The sequence below is a fragment of the Gigantopelta aegis genome, chromosome 9 (genome assembly GCF_016097555.1).
Source record: "Gigantopelta aegis isolate Gae_Host chromosome 9, Gae_host_genome, whole genome shotgun sequence".
NCBI lineage: Eukaryota > Metazoa > Mollusca > Gastropoda > Neomphalida > Peltospiridae > Gigantopelta > Gigantopelta aegis.
The window spans coordinates 29,050,877-29,066,579 of NC_054707.1; the positions used below are offsets into that span (position 1 = coordinate 29,050,877).

At 36.9% G+C, this 15,703-nt stretch overlaps 1 protein-coding gene across 2 annotated transcripts in view; it reads right to left on the bottom strand.

Moving 5' to 3' along the window:
• The window catches only part of LOC121380926 (integrin alpha-4-like), an 81,731-nt gene that overhangs the window by 7,445 nt on the left and 58,583 nt on the right, over positions 1-15,703 (bottom strand). For both annotated transcript variants that reach the window (XM_041509965.1, XM_041509964.1), the window contains exon 19: positions 14,397-14,489. In XM_041509965.1, coding sequence (XP_041365899.1) covers positions 14,397-14,489 — 93 coding nt within the window. The remainder of the gene's footprint in view (positions 1-14,396; positions 14,490-15,703) is intronic.

Genomic DNA, 15,703 nt, shown 5'->3' on the forward strand with positions numbered 1-15,703 from the left:
AAGATGGCCACCAGTAAACTCCACTTACATGTTGCTATATATTTTTTTTTTATTTGATAATGTTTGTAAAAGGTATCTAAATAGGTAGAGGTCTTGTAATAACTGTGTACCTATAGGACATTATTGCATGACACAGTAGGACTAACTAAAAAACGGCAATTTTATTAGCCTGGAGGAGGTGTTTTTAAAATGGCCGTAAAAAACATTGCTCAATGATGACAGTGTCATCATGCAATTTCCGATTCAGGATAGCCTAAATGACATAAAACCACCATAAAACATTGTATGTACCCAAGTTCAAGGTTAGGTCAAATTTTGGCATCTGGCAACCCGACTATTGAGAGACTTGACACTGTCATCATCAAAGAGGGTTAGTGTGGGAGCCAAGTGAGATTTAATTGTTGAGAGAGTTCCAAAAGGGTTGAGGTGTAGAGGGACCCCAACTGACCACAGAAACCCAATTCTTAAGTACCCTAAGGCTACCTAAGAAAGACTAATTAGTGCTAATTAGGGATTTAATTGTTGTGAAAGTTCCATCCTTGGAACCAAATGTAAAATGTAGTAGTCCATGGGCCAGCATTTTGGCATGCTCTTAAACTTAATGACTTAAATAACAATTTTGATGGAACACAATGACAAATATCATTCTGAACAAATGTGTAACAAATACTAGCCTAATGCTCATTTCAAGTATGTGAAATACCCAGTATTTTTTGCATGTATAACCAGTAAAAGTTTACTGAAACAATGTATAGAAGCCATATATATGACCAAAACATGCTAAAATAATATGTCAGTAACAAAGAATTATATTATAATATAAGAAAGTTTACTAGCCCTTAATTAATTTTGTTGAGTATACATGTATGTGCAACAATATTATGAATATGTCCCTCTTTACTAAACACCAGTGTTAAAAATTTAAAGCATCAGTTCCGTGTACCTACCATAATTTCTTTTGCATTACATGTACAAGTCATCTATCTCACAGAAGTTCATGTTATACTAGTCTGTGTTTGTAATCTTTTTAGATTTGCCTTTATATTTACATTGTGCTTAACTTATGCTCAGGTGTATATAATTAGTTTCTATATCAAATATTGTCTAGGAAAGTTTTGACTTCCTTTCATATTCCTTTGCATTTTCATGCAATTAAAATATGTTTGTCATGTTCACAGTTTCTGTTATTCTCCTTCTCTAGGCTCTTCTCTGGTTCCTCCATCAGTATGCCCATCAGCCCTCATAGTATAATATCACTATTTCATCTCTAGTGTTCCTTCTAAAATTTCTCAGCCATATGACAATTTGGTTGGGGAATAGCCTGCACTGCCTGGCATGACTGATACCAAATAACAACTTGGCAATTTGTTCTCTTTATGTGCATTCTCAGTGAATACATACATGTAGAGTGGAGAAGGCTGATTTATACTCTATTGTAGTTCAATATTATTATTCTTGGTTTGGCAACAAACATTTCCAGATATTTCTCAAGTCATGATGTTTTTGTATGTTATTCGCACCTGCACTCCCATAGAGAAGGTATATGAAATGATCTACTTCTTAAATATATATGAACATTAATTTTTGCTGAACTTCCATGAGCTAACAACATTTCAAGGAAGTCTTGGTGTTGCTTGAGAATATTCAAAACCTCCAGTTTTCCATTCTGCATAAAAGCACTGTTGGTATCATAGCCAGTAATGGCAAGCACTGCTGGAATTGCTAGTTGGTGTCTTCCCTGCATCCTTAATGATGCTGTGCACATCTATAAGATGCCTCTTGTTGCCAAGTTGAGTTTATAAAAAATTTCGTATCTGGGATGGTGAATTGGCAGCAGTGTACAGACATTGAAGTATAATCTTTGTTTCTGTATCTTCTTGTGTACTTTACAACACCCCCAGACATGGTTTGCATTTGAAACGTACTTTGTCTCACAAATAGAACCCTCTTCCCAAGAAGCTGAGGGCAGAGTTTTCTTTTTTTCATTTAAATGGTCTTCCAGTCTCTTAAGACCTTTGTAGGGATTCCTTAGATCAAGTGTGGCTTGGAAGAACCCCTTTCACATGAGAAATTTAGTGCCAAACCATGAATGCTGTTATTATGCTACTGTGGATTAGTTGCAAACCTTCCATCCAGTAGATATTCCCTGAAAATATACTGTACCAATAGAGCAAATTGTCATGGTCTCATATGGTATTAGTCATATCACACACTAAGTCCAGAGTATTTCTCAACCACATAGAAATGGCTGAGAAATGTCCAAAGAAATACTGAAGCTGAATTTGATGGTTCATGATCTGATAATGCAAGAGCTGTTGACATATTGAGGGAGGAACAAGAGCAAAGGCCCATAGGACAAAATAAGAAATTACAGATATTGTGAACATAATGGACATTATATTTGAGTCAGATGATAAGACTGAAATAGAAAAGAAAGTCAAGTACTAGATATGCCTGATGACTATATCTGATGTCAATTATATAAACCTAAGCATAAATTAAGCACAATTTAAATACAAATATGTTTTTAAAAATAGTACAAGCTTCTGTGAGCTAGATGAATTGTAAATGTTTTAACACATATGCCGAGGAAAGGTACTTATAATTGGCTGGTACTAAGAACAGAGGGACATCTTCATAAATTTGTGAACATAGTATATAAACTCCATATACTTAACCATATTTGAATAATGAAGCCTCAATATGTTATAGAAAAAAGCCAGGCCAATTTGTTTTTTTAATAATAAAAGCTTCAGGCAATCCTAAGTATATGTGTATACATAGAAATTAATACATTTCTGGCATTGCTTACTAGTAACTTATTTGGAGAAGTATATAATTATTCATACCTGGTATTATATTGTTTTGTAATTGTTATTAACATCTACTTTATAGAATAAAAGAAAGGATGTAGAAATAGAAAATTGTAAACTTCACATACATCATATTTGGATCACATAAAATGATTGAAAATTGGGAATGAAAGTTAGATTTTTATAGTGCTAGATATTTGCCTGATGACAATATTATATGTAGATTTCAATTATATACACCAAAACATAAGTCAAGCATAATATAAATAGAACTGCAATTCTAAAATATTACAAAAAGCAACAAAAAACTAACTATTGTAAGATGAACTGTTGTGAGATAGATAAATTGTATATGTAATGCAGACTTGCCTAGAATGGTATGTAAATTCACTTTTTATGTTTGTAAGACGTGTGTAATATAAAAATATTCAAAATATCCATGTAAATGGTTTAGACAGCATGTACTGCACCATATTTAGTAATGCTGCCTTCAGATATTAAATACAATACAATAATAAAAGGATCAGAATGTTTTAGGTACGGTATGTGTAATAAAATAACAATAAAACAATAATAATAAGAAAAGAAAATAAGAAAATATGAATAAAAATATACAGAATTACGTATATTGGGAACTGTGTAACTTTTGCTGGTGAGTATACCCCTGGTACTATATCCATACCACATATATTGCATTGCTTTGTGGTTGGTTGTTATGAACATGTAATTTAGCATGAATAGCATTCATAATTTGGTCTTAAACCTGTTCAAAATATGTCTGGATGAGAACTTCAACATTGCCATGCCTTTTTTTCATATACTATGTTTGTAATTGACTCACTATACTTAGTCAGATGCCAAAAATGTAGTATTTTTTAGTGGAATACATTCACCAGTAACCCAGCTTTAAAATAAAAGCAGTGATATAGTCCAGAATTATTTTCATATATTTTTGAAAATTATGTGGAACATTCACCTTGATCAGAAATTTGCCCTGTTAAAAATAAATAGGGTGCCTACACTCAAACATGCCCTACAGGCACACCCACCAACAGATTGCCTGCAGACAAGCTGATTTGAATATGTCTGGATAGGCTTCAAAGATATACTCATCTTGAAAAATCCCTATGGGAGGCAGGGGGTGTTATTGTGGGCCCACGGTCTATAGAGTATGCTCACCCGATTCAGAATTACCAATTTAAGAAAAAAAATATTGCGGGAAACAAAATTATTTTAGGTATTTTAATAATTATGTAACCCCTATTGGAACTACATCTCGTATGGATTGGTATCCTTATTGGGATTCCAGAGGGGGTTTAACATTAATATTGCCCACAATTTTACTTCACTTTTATACGACTGGACACTAAAATATAATCCACCTTTTCCCTTTCTACTTACATTAACACCTTTTAATTTACTACTATGACATGTTTATATAAATTTTCTTATTTTTATTTGTTTTCTTATTTTATTTTATTATTATTATTGTTTTATTGTTATTTTATTATTTACCTTTTTTTCCTTCTTTTTTCCTTTTATCCTTCTCATTGTTTTAAATTGATGCTAGTTGGGGTGGTTATGTTAAAAGTTAGGTGATAGCTCTTTTGACTTAAGTTAAGTCACAGCACCAATCACATAGTTTTATGCGGGCTCATGTTATGGTTAATATGGAGATGATATCATTCATCAATCTCCACTTTCCAATTCTTAACATTTCCATTATGGTGGAGGTGGTGGTACCAATTTAAGAAAAAACATATTGTGGGAAAGTGCACTTAAGAAGAGGTCAAATGCTAATTAGGGATTTAATTCTTGTGAAAGTTCCATCTGAAATTCCTTTGCTATTTGGTAGAGAACATCTCACAGAGCCCAAATCCACTACTTAAAAAAAAAAAATTAGTGGGAAAGGCTACTTAAAAAAGACTCTAATTAGTGCTAATTAGGGATTTAATGGTTGTGAAAGTTCCATCCTTATAACCAAATGTTAAATGTAGAGTATGCTCACCCGATTCAGAATTACCAATTTAAGAAAAAAATATTATGGGAAAGTGCACTTAAGAAGAGGTCAAATGTTAATTAGTTCTAATTAGGGATTTAATTATTGTGAAAGTTCCATCCAAAATTCCTTTGCTATTTGATAGAGGACATCTCACTGAGCTCAAAACCACTACTTAAGAAGAAGAAAATTGGACCTACATCCCCCGCCAACCTGAGCGTTAAGTAATATTTGCATGGCCCCTTGTTATGAGTCAACAGTGAACTTGTGATTGCAAACGGACTGAGCCTTTAAATATTCTTAAACATGGATATTTGCACATGTAGCAACAAAGTCACTGACAACCTGGGCATATTACCTGGCTAGAAAATGTTAGATGGGTGTGGTTGTAGCCGAGACCCGTTATGTGGAAAAATGGCATGCCTCTGGTTTGCAGGAACTGAATTCAGTATATTTTAACTGCTAGTGTAAGGGCATATGGAATTCCGTGGGACTTGAATGTTATTTTTGGAACCGTCCATGATTGTAATTGTTATAGTATGTAGATTACAACAAAAAATATATGGTTCCAGTTTTTCTAATGAAGGTCAAGATCACTTTGACGTTGTTCAAGGTCAGTACACAAAATCGACTTATAGCATCAATGTGAAAGGTGTTTTTTTTTCTTTAGAACATGGACATGTAGTATATCAATGGATAGCTTTTGGTGAGTATTGTACAAGTAAGTCAATATTATGTATAAATATGGTATACAGGGTCATAAAACATGTTAATAGCCATTTTTAATTAAATATAGCTTTAAAGAGTCTCTTTTTCCTCTTCTAAAAACCTATGCGGATTTAGTTTATATTACCCGGTACACAATTTATATATGCCTAAACTTTATCTATTTGTTAGGTAAATTAAGGGAATATACGACATTTTGTATATAGTCAGCATACTATATTACCTGCCCTTAAATATTATGTGTGCATTTCAACTAAAAGGTTTCGCTCAATATTAACATCATCATCTGATTCATCACCATCAAGGACAAATGTGTGTCTTTGATGATAGAAACATGCCATTTTGCATTTTAGGACATATCTTAGGAAATATTTTTGAAATAGAAACATTGGAGATTTATTCGGTGATTGTTGTGGCAGCCATTTTTCAAAATGACCACTTTGGCTGCCATGAAAGCCAGTGTCGGTGTCAGAATTGAACATACGAGTATTTATTGCTATTTACACACTTAATAACACAGATTTACATATATAAGTCCATTACATATCTTGTAGTTTACTGCTTAATGACAATTTAATTGGTTTTTTTTTTTTTAAATAGCTAACATTAAAGATTTACATAGTTTATACTAGACTAGTATTTCAAGGGCAGCATCAGAATTAATGCCACCAAACACTATTTATTGGAGAACACGCTCTTGGCCAATACCGATGCACTTTAGACAAGCTATGGGGAACCAACTGAACTGATCAACACCACACAGTTCATCGGGAACATACAAATCCTGATCTAAATTAAGAGCCATAACCAACAGTGTTTGAACGCAGAAAGAAGAAGAAGAGAAGGGTTATGTCCACCTTATCTCTTTGGGGAAAGTGACATACATATTTAATTATGTTGCAAACATTCGCAGGATTCACATTACACTGGTTAGTACATATGCCCAATGCACATATTGCAGGCATGAACCTCGTAGGTCACATGAGTCAATGTACCAGGACTAATTTTTGAATGGTATGGTTTTGACGAAGGTGAGATTATTTTGTGGCTATATTCCACGATAACCATCAGCCAGGGAGTACCACACCTGAGAGGAATGTGACTATAATTTCTCTTGTATTCCTGTTTTTGTAACGCTGCCTATTCATCACTCATTGTGTGTAGTGAAAACAAAAGTTCGCATTCTGAATCCCCACCAAATATTCATAATTATCCTGGACCACCCTTTGTATGCCAATGGCAAACGTATTGAATGTATATGTCTATTAAGACATAGTGAATTTCACGTAATTGTGTTTCTCAGATGCCTTCATATGAAAATGGCAGCACTCAAAGTGGTAGCAGATCTATATTCTTGATGGTAGTGAATTAGTGGATGTCCTAGTATATATAGGCTGGAGTTGCCTCTTCAGGATCGACAGACTCCTTTCCCAAAAGCTACTAATGTGATGCATCCCCACCCTCCTACAGTAGAAGACATGTATGATTATACTTCATCAGTAAAAGACTACTGCAATCACAGAGCTGAATCATGAACCCTGTCCCAATTTTGTTTTCCAGTTCTGCAGTTAGAAATAAAAATAATGCTCTTTCTTTGAGCATTTGAAAAACAAACTTCATTTTGTATACAGGTATTTTATCATTATTGGTTTCTTGAAACGAACACAAACTAGGTGACTTTCAGTGCATTTTGTAAGATTTGGCGACACTTAATGAATAAAATGTTGATATATATGCAGAATTTTGGCAGGGTGCTTCACAGTGAAAACCCCCCATGATAACCATTCTCTGCTGTTGCTATTGACCAGGAACATGAGCAGAATAATGCTTCTATGAAAGGTGGTAATAGAGCTGGAGTACTCTATGGAGAAATATCAGATTGGGACATATGGAAAATATATTTAGAGAAAGCAGCAAATAGATGAGGCATTGAAGTCCACGCTTTCAATGATATGATGAACAGACTTATTAAGATGGGCAATGACAAGTATGATATATTTATGAAGGAATGGCTTGTTTCTGAGATCGTTTCAAGATGAATAATCTTTTCTTCAAAAGACTTCTAGTTTATAATAAATCTAGAGAACAGCAGCATCTTTCATGAAGGAAGACTGTTCCAGGTTTTATTACATTTCTTGTCAAGTACAGACACATTTTGCTTTAAGTAGGTGATGCTGTCGGTGAAGGACATTCTAAAATCCAAATAAACACAATGGACAGTTTTCTTGGTTCTGCGTTGGAGTAACATAGGGTTAGAAAGTTAAAGTTTGTTTTGTTCAATGACTGGCTAGTGGATGTCAAACATTTGGTCATATAATCTAAGAGGAAACCATTATACTTTTCCTTTGATGTACCAGGCATTAGGCACTGGTTGAGACAAAAAAAAATCAGAGCTTGGGTTCACCTAAGGGATTCAATCCTTAGACTCGAGCACCTCAGGTGAATGCTCTACCGACCGAGTTAGATCCTGCCCCCACGGAGAGATAAACGTCAGTGTGGACAATTCTACTATAGGTCATTAATGCATGTCAAAAATTACATTTATATCGCTGCAAGAAATAGTGTTGAAATCTTTCAAGGCTTTTCTATTATGCAGAGACATGTCAGTATGTTACACAAGCAGATCCTGACCGTACAAGGGATGTAACCACTTTTATGACATGCTGTATGGTCGAAAACTATTTGTTATTAAAGGAGACCGGACACCAAAAGACATGTAGTGTGTAATGGATTAAGTTAGCGTCAAAGACCGCATTACCCTAACGCCCGGCTCGCTGCGAGGCACCGGTCAGCTGCGTTTGGGGTAAAAACAGAAGTGGGCGGGATTATGCATAGATCTGAACGAAAGCGAGGCAATACGTCATCGGTGAGAGTACGAGTGTTGATTCTTTGGTTGTGCCTTTTACTAAGTTTTTAGTCATCTTCTTCTTTTTTTTGTCTCCAGGTTTATCGGAAATTTAATTTACAAGATAATTAGTGTTATTATATACTGTCGACGTAATTATATGATGGTTAACTGCGCAGTGTTTAACTGCAACAGTAACAGCAATGCATCCCAAGAAACATCATGGTTTTGATTTCTAAAAAAAAACGAAAGTTGTTTTAAAACATGGACGCATTATTGTCGTCGAATGGGCTTTACAACAACTAAATACAGCAGGTTATGGTACATTTACAATGTGAAAATTAAAACAAGTATGTACTTAAGATATACATTAAAAAAAAGGTATTGCAATTTGTTCACATACGAATATTTAAACCACATTTATTTACCTATAATTACCAAATTAATTTTCACCGACAGCCCATAACGACTCCATACTAACATCTCTTGATCTAGTTGGTTTGTTAACCTCATAACAAAACACCTTCAAAACGTAAATTATTATGTTAGTTAACAATGTTTATCGTCAGTTCAGTATATTGCCATTAAAATTAAAATGCTAACACTTTGTTAGGAACAACATATGTACTCTGGCCAGAAGGAATGATGGTTAAATAATTTTAAAGCTAATGTCGATTATTAAAGCATAATAAAATTGTACTTTTTAATGCTTTCTGTATGTCATATTAAAAATACTCTACACCAAATAATTATTTTAATACCTACCCTGGGTTTCTGCCAGAGGGTGCGGAGGGTAAACTTATATGTATGTGCTAAAAAATATCGGATATTAATGTGTGTGTGTATATATATATATATATATATATATATATATAATGTTTTATTTTTTCGATAGACTATAGTAACATAATTGCTGTTTAAAATTGATAAAAGTGCATGAAATAAACTGTTCAATAAAAAAACACATTTCAAACCTATAACCACCCAATATACTCCTTTGAATATATTTAATTTTTACAGGCCCGTAGGAACGACTGGGGGGGGGGGGGGGGGGGGGGGGCACTGACGGACTTCCTTCTTCCTCCATGAATGATTAAAGAAAATAACACTGGATATATTGTAATTATTTTTATTTTATTCCAATATATAACAAATGTGTTTTATGTCAGTATGTGGAGCAAACTACCTGAAACAGTTGATTTGAAATCATGATTACAAAATCCTAAAGATAAAAGGAACTGGCTCCTAACCTCACCCTCTACATATTATCAACATTTGTACAGGCATGTAGGAATGATATTTGAAGTGGGAGGGGGGATACGGTCTCTAGTGATGGGATGGGAACTATTTTCTCGTGCCCCTATCCACAGAGGTTCAGGCACGCCCACTACGGATTTAGCCTCTGACTTCGCCAGTGACTAACTCCGGAGCAGGGGGGGGGGGGGGGGTAAGTTTGAAGTGGGCGGAATTTGGAAAAAAGCCATTTAGTACGGTCAACGCCAGCGCGGACCAAATAGCAGACACTTCATAAAGCTTGAAGTACACCGAGTGGGAGCCGTGCTCTGATTGGCTGAATTTCAATTCCTCGGTGAAGCCTGTTTTTTACCTAAGTCTATGAAGATTAACTGCATACCTAGACATGTCCGGACTCTAGATTTTAAACCCAAAATAGGTAAGACTGCTCGGCCGAAAAGTTTTAAGGTGATTTTGAGCAATTGAACGGGCGCCAAAGTAAAATGCGTTAGACTACTTATAAAAAAATAAACATAAGAATTTTGAAAAACTGCTTCCAAAATGTTTAAAGTCTAACTAGCCCAAAAAGGAGGTTGTTACCTGTCCTAGCAAAGGTTGGCATCTACGGCGAGCCGATGAAGTTGGTGACGTCAAGGTGTGGGAGATCCTGCCGGTAGGGGGAGACTGCTAACAACTTGATGATGGCGCTATATTCGCTCCCCGCGATGGTTTTGAGGGCACGATGTAGCGACGGGTTGTCCATTTCTTTCAGTAGCAGGGATTGATGGTAAATCCCCCTCCGGCGAATGGTGACGCAAACTGCGTTGAGCCCCCTTTCATCCCGGACTCGGTGGACGACGGCGAAGTCCCCTTCATCAGGCTCGGTAGGTAGCGGATGGTACGCCTTGTGTTGTGGCTCACTAGTGAGTTGGCGCACGTCTTCTACGTTGGTCTTCATCAGCTGATGGTACCGCGGGTGTAGTTTGCTGGCCTGAAGCGTCCATGGTTCCTCTGGTTGTTTATCTGGCTTCGGCGGTTTGGAGGGGCGACTTGGCTTGGCTGGTATGGCACTCGGAGGAGTGGTCGCCTTTCTCTTAATTACAGCCGTCTTCCGGGCCTGGGTCTCGGGTGTCGTCCGTTTAATCGGCGATAAACCCCGTATCCCATGGTAGATAGGCGGTGGATCGGGTCGTGTAGACGGCGGGTCGCAGATGACTGTGTCCGGCGCGTCGACTTCCTCGATGACTGTTGAAGGGACGGTGATGACTGGGGCCGGGGCCACTTCCATCTTCGTCTGCTTCTCCAGTTGAGTGGCGTTAGGCGGTCTAGCAGACGGAGTCGCTGCCGGTGGTTTAGCCACCGGTTTTGACTCCCCCTGCGCCGCCACTGGCGCACGTCTCCTTTTCCTCCACCTTCCTTTCTTTGGTATGCGGTCTCCGTACACCAAGGTCACGGTCGCCCGTGACCCGGTGTACGAGACGCGGTATTCAATCAGGTTTCCGTACGTTGCAATTAGTCCCCCCAGGTGGGGGGGTAACTGCACAGCACACTCTACGACGTCTGGTCGGATAGGCTGCATATTTGAAACTGGTCTCTAGTGAGGGATACAAACTAGATTTTTATCTTTATATCATCTTTACTTATGCAGAGTAGTGAAAATTTAAAACATATTTTTTTATCCTAGAGTGTGTGATGGAGAACAAGTCCCTAGGCCCGCCCCTGTTCCTACGGGCCTGTTGTATTTTATATTAATAAATGCAAAGACTACATAATAATATTGTCGATAAGACATTAGTTGTAAAGTGATTGTCAGTATGTGGCAACAGTATATTTTCCAACATTTCTGTGTTTCTGTACCCGGCTGTGGACAGTTTTGGCAGACTGGTAACACATTTTCTTAATAATTAAAAATACACTGTTTAACTAAGCACATTAAAACTTGGAGGGTAACTAGTTAAGAGAACAAAGTTTTTTGTTAAATTATTATATCTTGTTTTGGTGAGGAGGGGACGCTTTTTGCAAATTTGCGAAATCAGCCTTTGGAATATCCACTGATGTGCCATATTTACATCTATGCTGAACAAGATTTATGGATAAATATTATTACATTTTGTGTGCTTTTCTTCTAATTAGGTCCATTTGCTTCAGTTTACATTAAAAAATTATGTTTAAAAAAATGCTTGTATGCTAGTCTATGACCGTGTGGCTTCCTCGTCCTCATCGGCAGTTGATTCATCCGAATTTTCGTCTAAGAGAACATTTCCAGGATTAGGGACAAAGTCTGATAAGTGGTTCAAACTGACACGGTTTGATGCCATTAGCACAAGCTGGACACAATTCTTCGTCACTCGAATCGCTATGTTCGTCCATGCTGCTTGGTAGTTTCTTCAGTTTTCCTCTCATCGATGACGTCACGGGTCTAGCTCATCAATTGTCGACAGTTTCCAGCAAACATTAGAGATCGGTGAAAAAAAAACCCCAACCAAGACTGGCACGCTTAACTTACTCAATAAGGGGAGCGCGGTAGTTGCGTGTTGTGGTTTATGACGGCAAACAATTCATTACATCGTATATATGCTTTGGTGTCCGGTCTCCTTTAATTCTTTTTAAAAAAATCTTTAATATATTTTGCCTTGCAACAGGGGCCATCTATAAAGTACATTTGCCCAGAAAGGGGGGGGGGGGGTGGGGGGTGGGGTTGGGCATTACATGGGGAGGGGTACATATGCCGAAATGTATTATTTTATTGGTGTCAGATGGATGCAGTCCATGCTCCTAATTGTGTCCGATGTACTTTTCTGAGCGTCGAAGATCAATTTACACCTGAACATGTGGTGTGTGTGTGTGTGTGTGTGTGTGTGTGTGTGTGTCAAATATACAAAAGGTGTACATGGAGCAGAGGTGATAAAACAATCCCCGATTTTGAAAAAAAACACCTTTATAGATGGTCTCCAATTAGTAGTCTGGAAAACCCATTTTACAGTGACAAGATGGCGCACATCTCTCAGCAAACTTACTTGCGCTTTAGTCAATGCCCACATTGTACACACTAGCTGAAAGGTGTGTGCACCCCCTACTTTGAGTTACACTGAACAGACCCTTTTTGACAGACACTAAATATCCTTTTTTTTTTAGCAGAAACTGTGCAAACCTTTTGGTGAATTTGATCAAATATGTCATATAGTACTGGTAGTTAGAATATTTCAAACGCACACGCACACACACACCTCTTCAAATTACTATATCAACAACAACGAACCAAATATGTATGCATGTTTTAGTGTAGTTTACATGGTTTCCTTTCTTTTAACATGCTACATGCCATATTTTAAAGACAATATATAGTGACACCTTATTTTACTTAGTGCCTTGAACAGATTTATAGTGGTGACCTTCATGACCTCAAAATGACCTTGATATGCATCAGAGAAACTGGGACCATATTTTTCTGAATCTGTATACATTAGTGACTATAAGTAGCATTGGTTCCAAAAATTAACATGAAATTCCCACGTGACCTATTTTAGCTACATATGCCACTACACTACTGTGTGGACATTTTAGATGAGGAGGAATACATGCAGATTAGCAAAAGTAACTTTTCCGGAGTTGAGTGTAATCCACAACAAAACCTTTAGGTCAATCAGTTAAAGCAGTCCTGAGTTATCCAGTGGAAACCAAATTCAATCTGACATGTGGTGGCCATCTTTTGTGAGTGATGGCATTATTGAAATCGCCATCCATCTAGTTGAAAGCAATCAACCACAAAACATTAAGGCTGATTTGTGGATTTGGGCTCAGTGAAATGTCCTCTAACAAGTAGAAAAGGAATTTTGGATGGAACTTTCACAACAATTAAATCCCATTTTGGGGGTAATTTCAGTAGCGCCCCCTCTTTACTCCCGCACTAGATTTACTTAAGAATTGGGTTTCTGTGGTCAGTTGGGGTCCCTCTACACCTGAACCACCTCAAACCTTTTGGAACTCTCGCAACAATTAAATCTCACTTGGCTCCCACACTAGGTGGGAGTAGCCCAGTGGTAAAGCTCTTGCTTGATGTGCGATCATGCTGGGGTGTCGTTTAACATTCATTCATTCATTATTAGTCCTATTTTTTTCTTCTTTTACTTTTTTATTTTCTGCGTGTGCTCGAAACAATCATTCGCGCAATTTTTAGAGGACTTATTTAATATCCCTGAAAGATGTAATATGACGGTGAACATTACTATTGACGGAGGGGCATTCTGGGTTTCTTGGGGAACATACACACCTAAGTAGTGTCTCCACAAGTACTCGGGCCGAGTCTGGCAATACTCGAGTCCATTAACAGGACTTGAGTACCCATGCAAGGAACAGCACCCTCATTTAATTAAAAAAACATTTACATCATTTTGTCATATGCCAAGCAGCTTGCCACCAGTTACATTATAACGCTATGAGACATAGAGCAGAAACAAAAGTCGAATGTGTGAAATGCAATACAATGGCATGATTTGGCATCCATGTTCAGTGCTGGAATTAGATGCATAATGCTATTTTACTTTATTCCTTAGTCTTATTATCATCTAGTACTCGAGTGAAGGCCCTACACCTCACTGAACAAATTGTTGAAAACTGACAATATATACATTAAGTCCACTTGTAATAATAATAATAATAATAATAATTTTGGCTATTAAAAGTACATCGCCTCAAAATACCCCCTCTTCCTCCCATGCATCCCCATAAAGCATATTTGGCTATGCTACTGCAATGATAATTTGAGGAATGTTTAACATACCGAAGCATTTTTGATTTCCGTTAAAGATATAAATGTTGTGTAATCTGGTTCCACCAACTCTGCTGTAGAAATGATGTGCATTTCTTTATGAATCTGAAAAAAAAAAAATACTTGCATGATAAATAGAGAATACTACCTGAATGGCCGTTAGATACCATTTATCTTACAATGAGTTGTTTTAAGATGTATCTAATGAGCGAAAGCGAGTTGGATAAGTTTTTTAATGAGTAGTAAGATAAATGGTATCTAACGGACACAAATGTGGTATTCTATTTCTTACATATCCTCAAAAACCAGATTTTAAACAAATTTTAACATCTTTTTCGACTAAAAGGTATTTACAGCCCTTGTGCTTGTAGCTAACTTATGCGTCACAGACAAATGATTGCCAGGTTAATTATATGTCACAGTTTAATAGATTTTGATCGTGCTGTTTTTTTCATTGGATGTATGGCATTGGTGACCTGGTCATCACCTAGGAGCAGCCAGTCGTGTGTCTTGAAATTGTTAACACTCGTACATATGTTAACAAATATGTGTTATCAAAAATAACGAATGATGTTCTTACCAACGGGTGTGTAAGAAAAACACAATATGTAATAGTTATTTGTTTTGAACCAGACACTGCAGTATGTATATCACACAAACACAATGAAACTCTGCACAAATCCACTGGGCGAACATGCATTCTGCCAGATACTATATTAGCTCAGTCGGTTGAGTGCTCGCTTGAGGTACTTGCGTCGCAGGATTGAACAACCTTGAACCACCTCAACTGATTGTTTTTTCTCTCGTTCCAACCAATGCACCACAACTGGTCAAAGGCCGTGGTATGTGCTTTTCTGTCTGTGAGAAACTGCATATAAAAGATCCCTTGCTGCATTAACTTAATGATTAAGAAACATTTGCGGGTTTCCTCTGATGACTGTCATAACTACCAAATGTTTAACATCCAATAGCCGATGATTAATTAATCATTGTACTCTAGTGGTGTCGTTAAACAAAACAAACTGACTTTATATTACTGTTCCCTCCTTTAGCTGCCCTCCCCTTGTTATTTTAGGTTAGGTGTAGCACTCATTCATAAAGCATATGGCACTGTCGTATGTCCAATTTTGAGGTCCCGTGGGAATTTTTTGAAGAAAGCAAAGAACCATCATAAATCGATTTATTATACCTCACAGATAAAGAAAATTGTTGGTGCCAATCTTGTATTTTGGGCCAGGCGGCAGAATGACATTAAACATTTTGCATTTATCTAAAATCGACCATGGAACACTTATTTCTCTGCAACTCTTCACAAACAA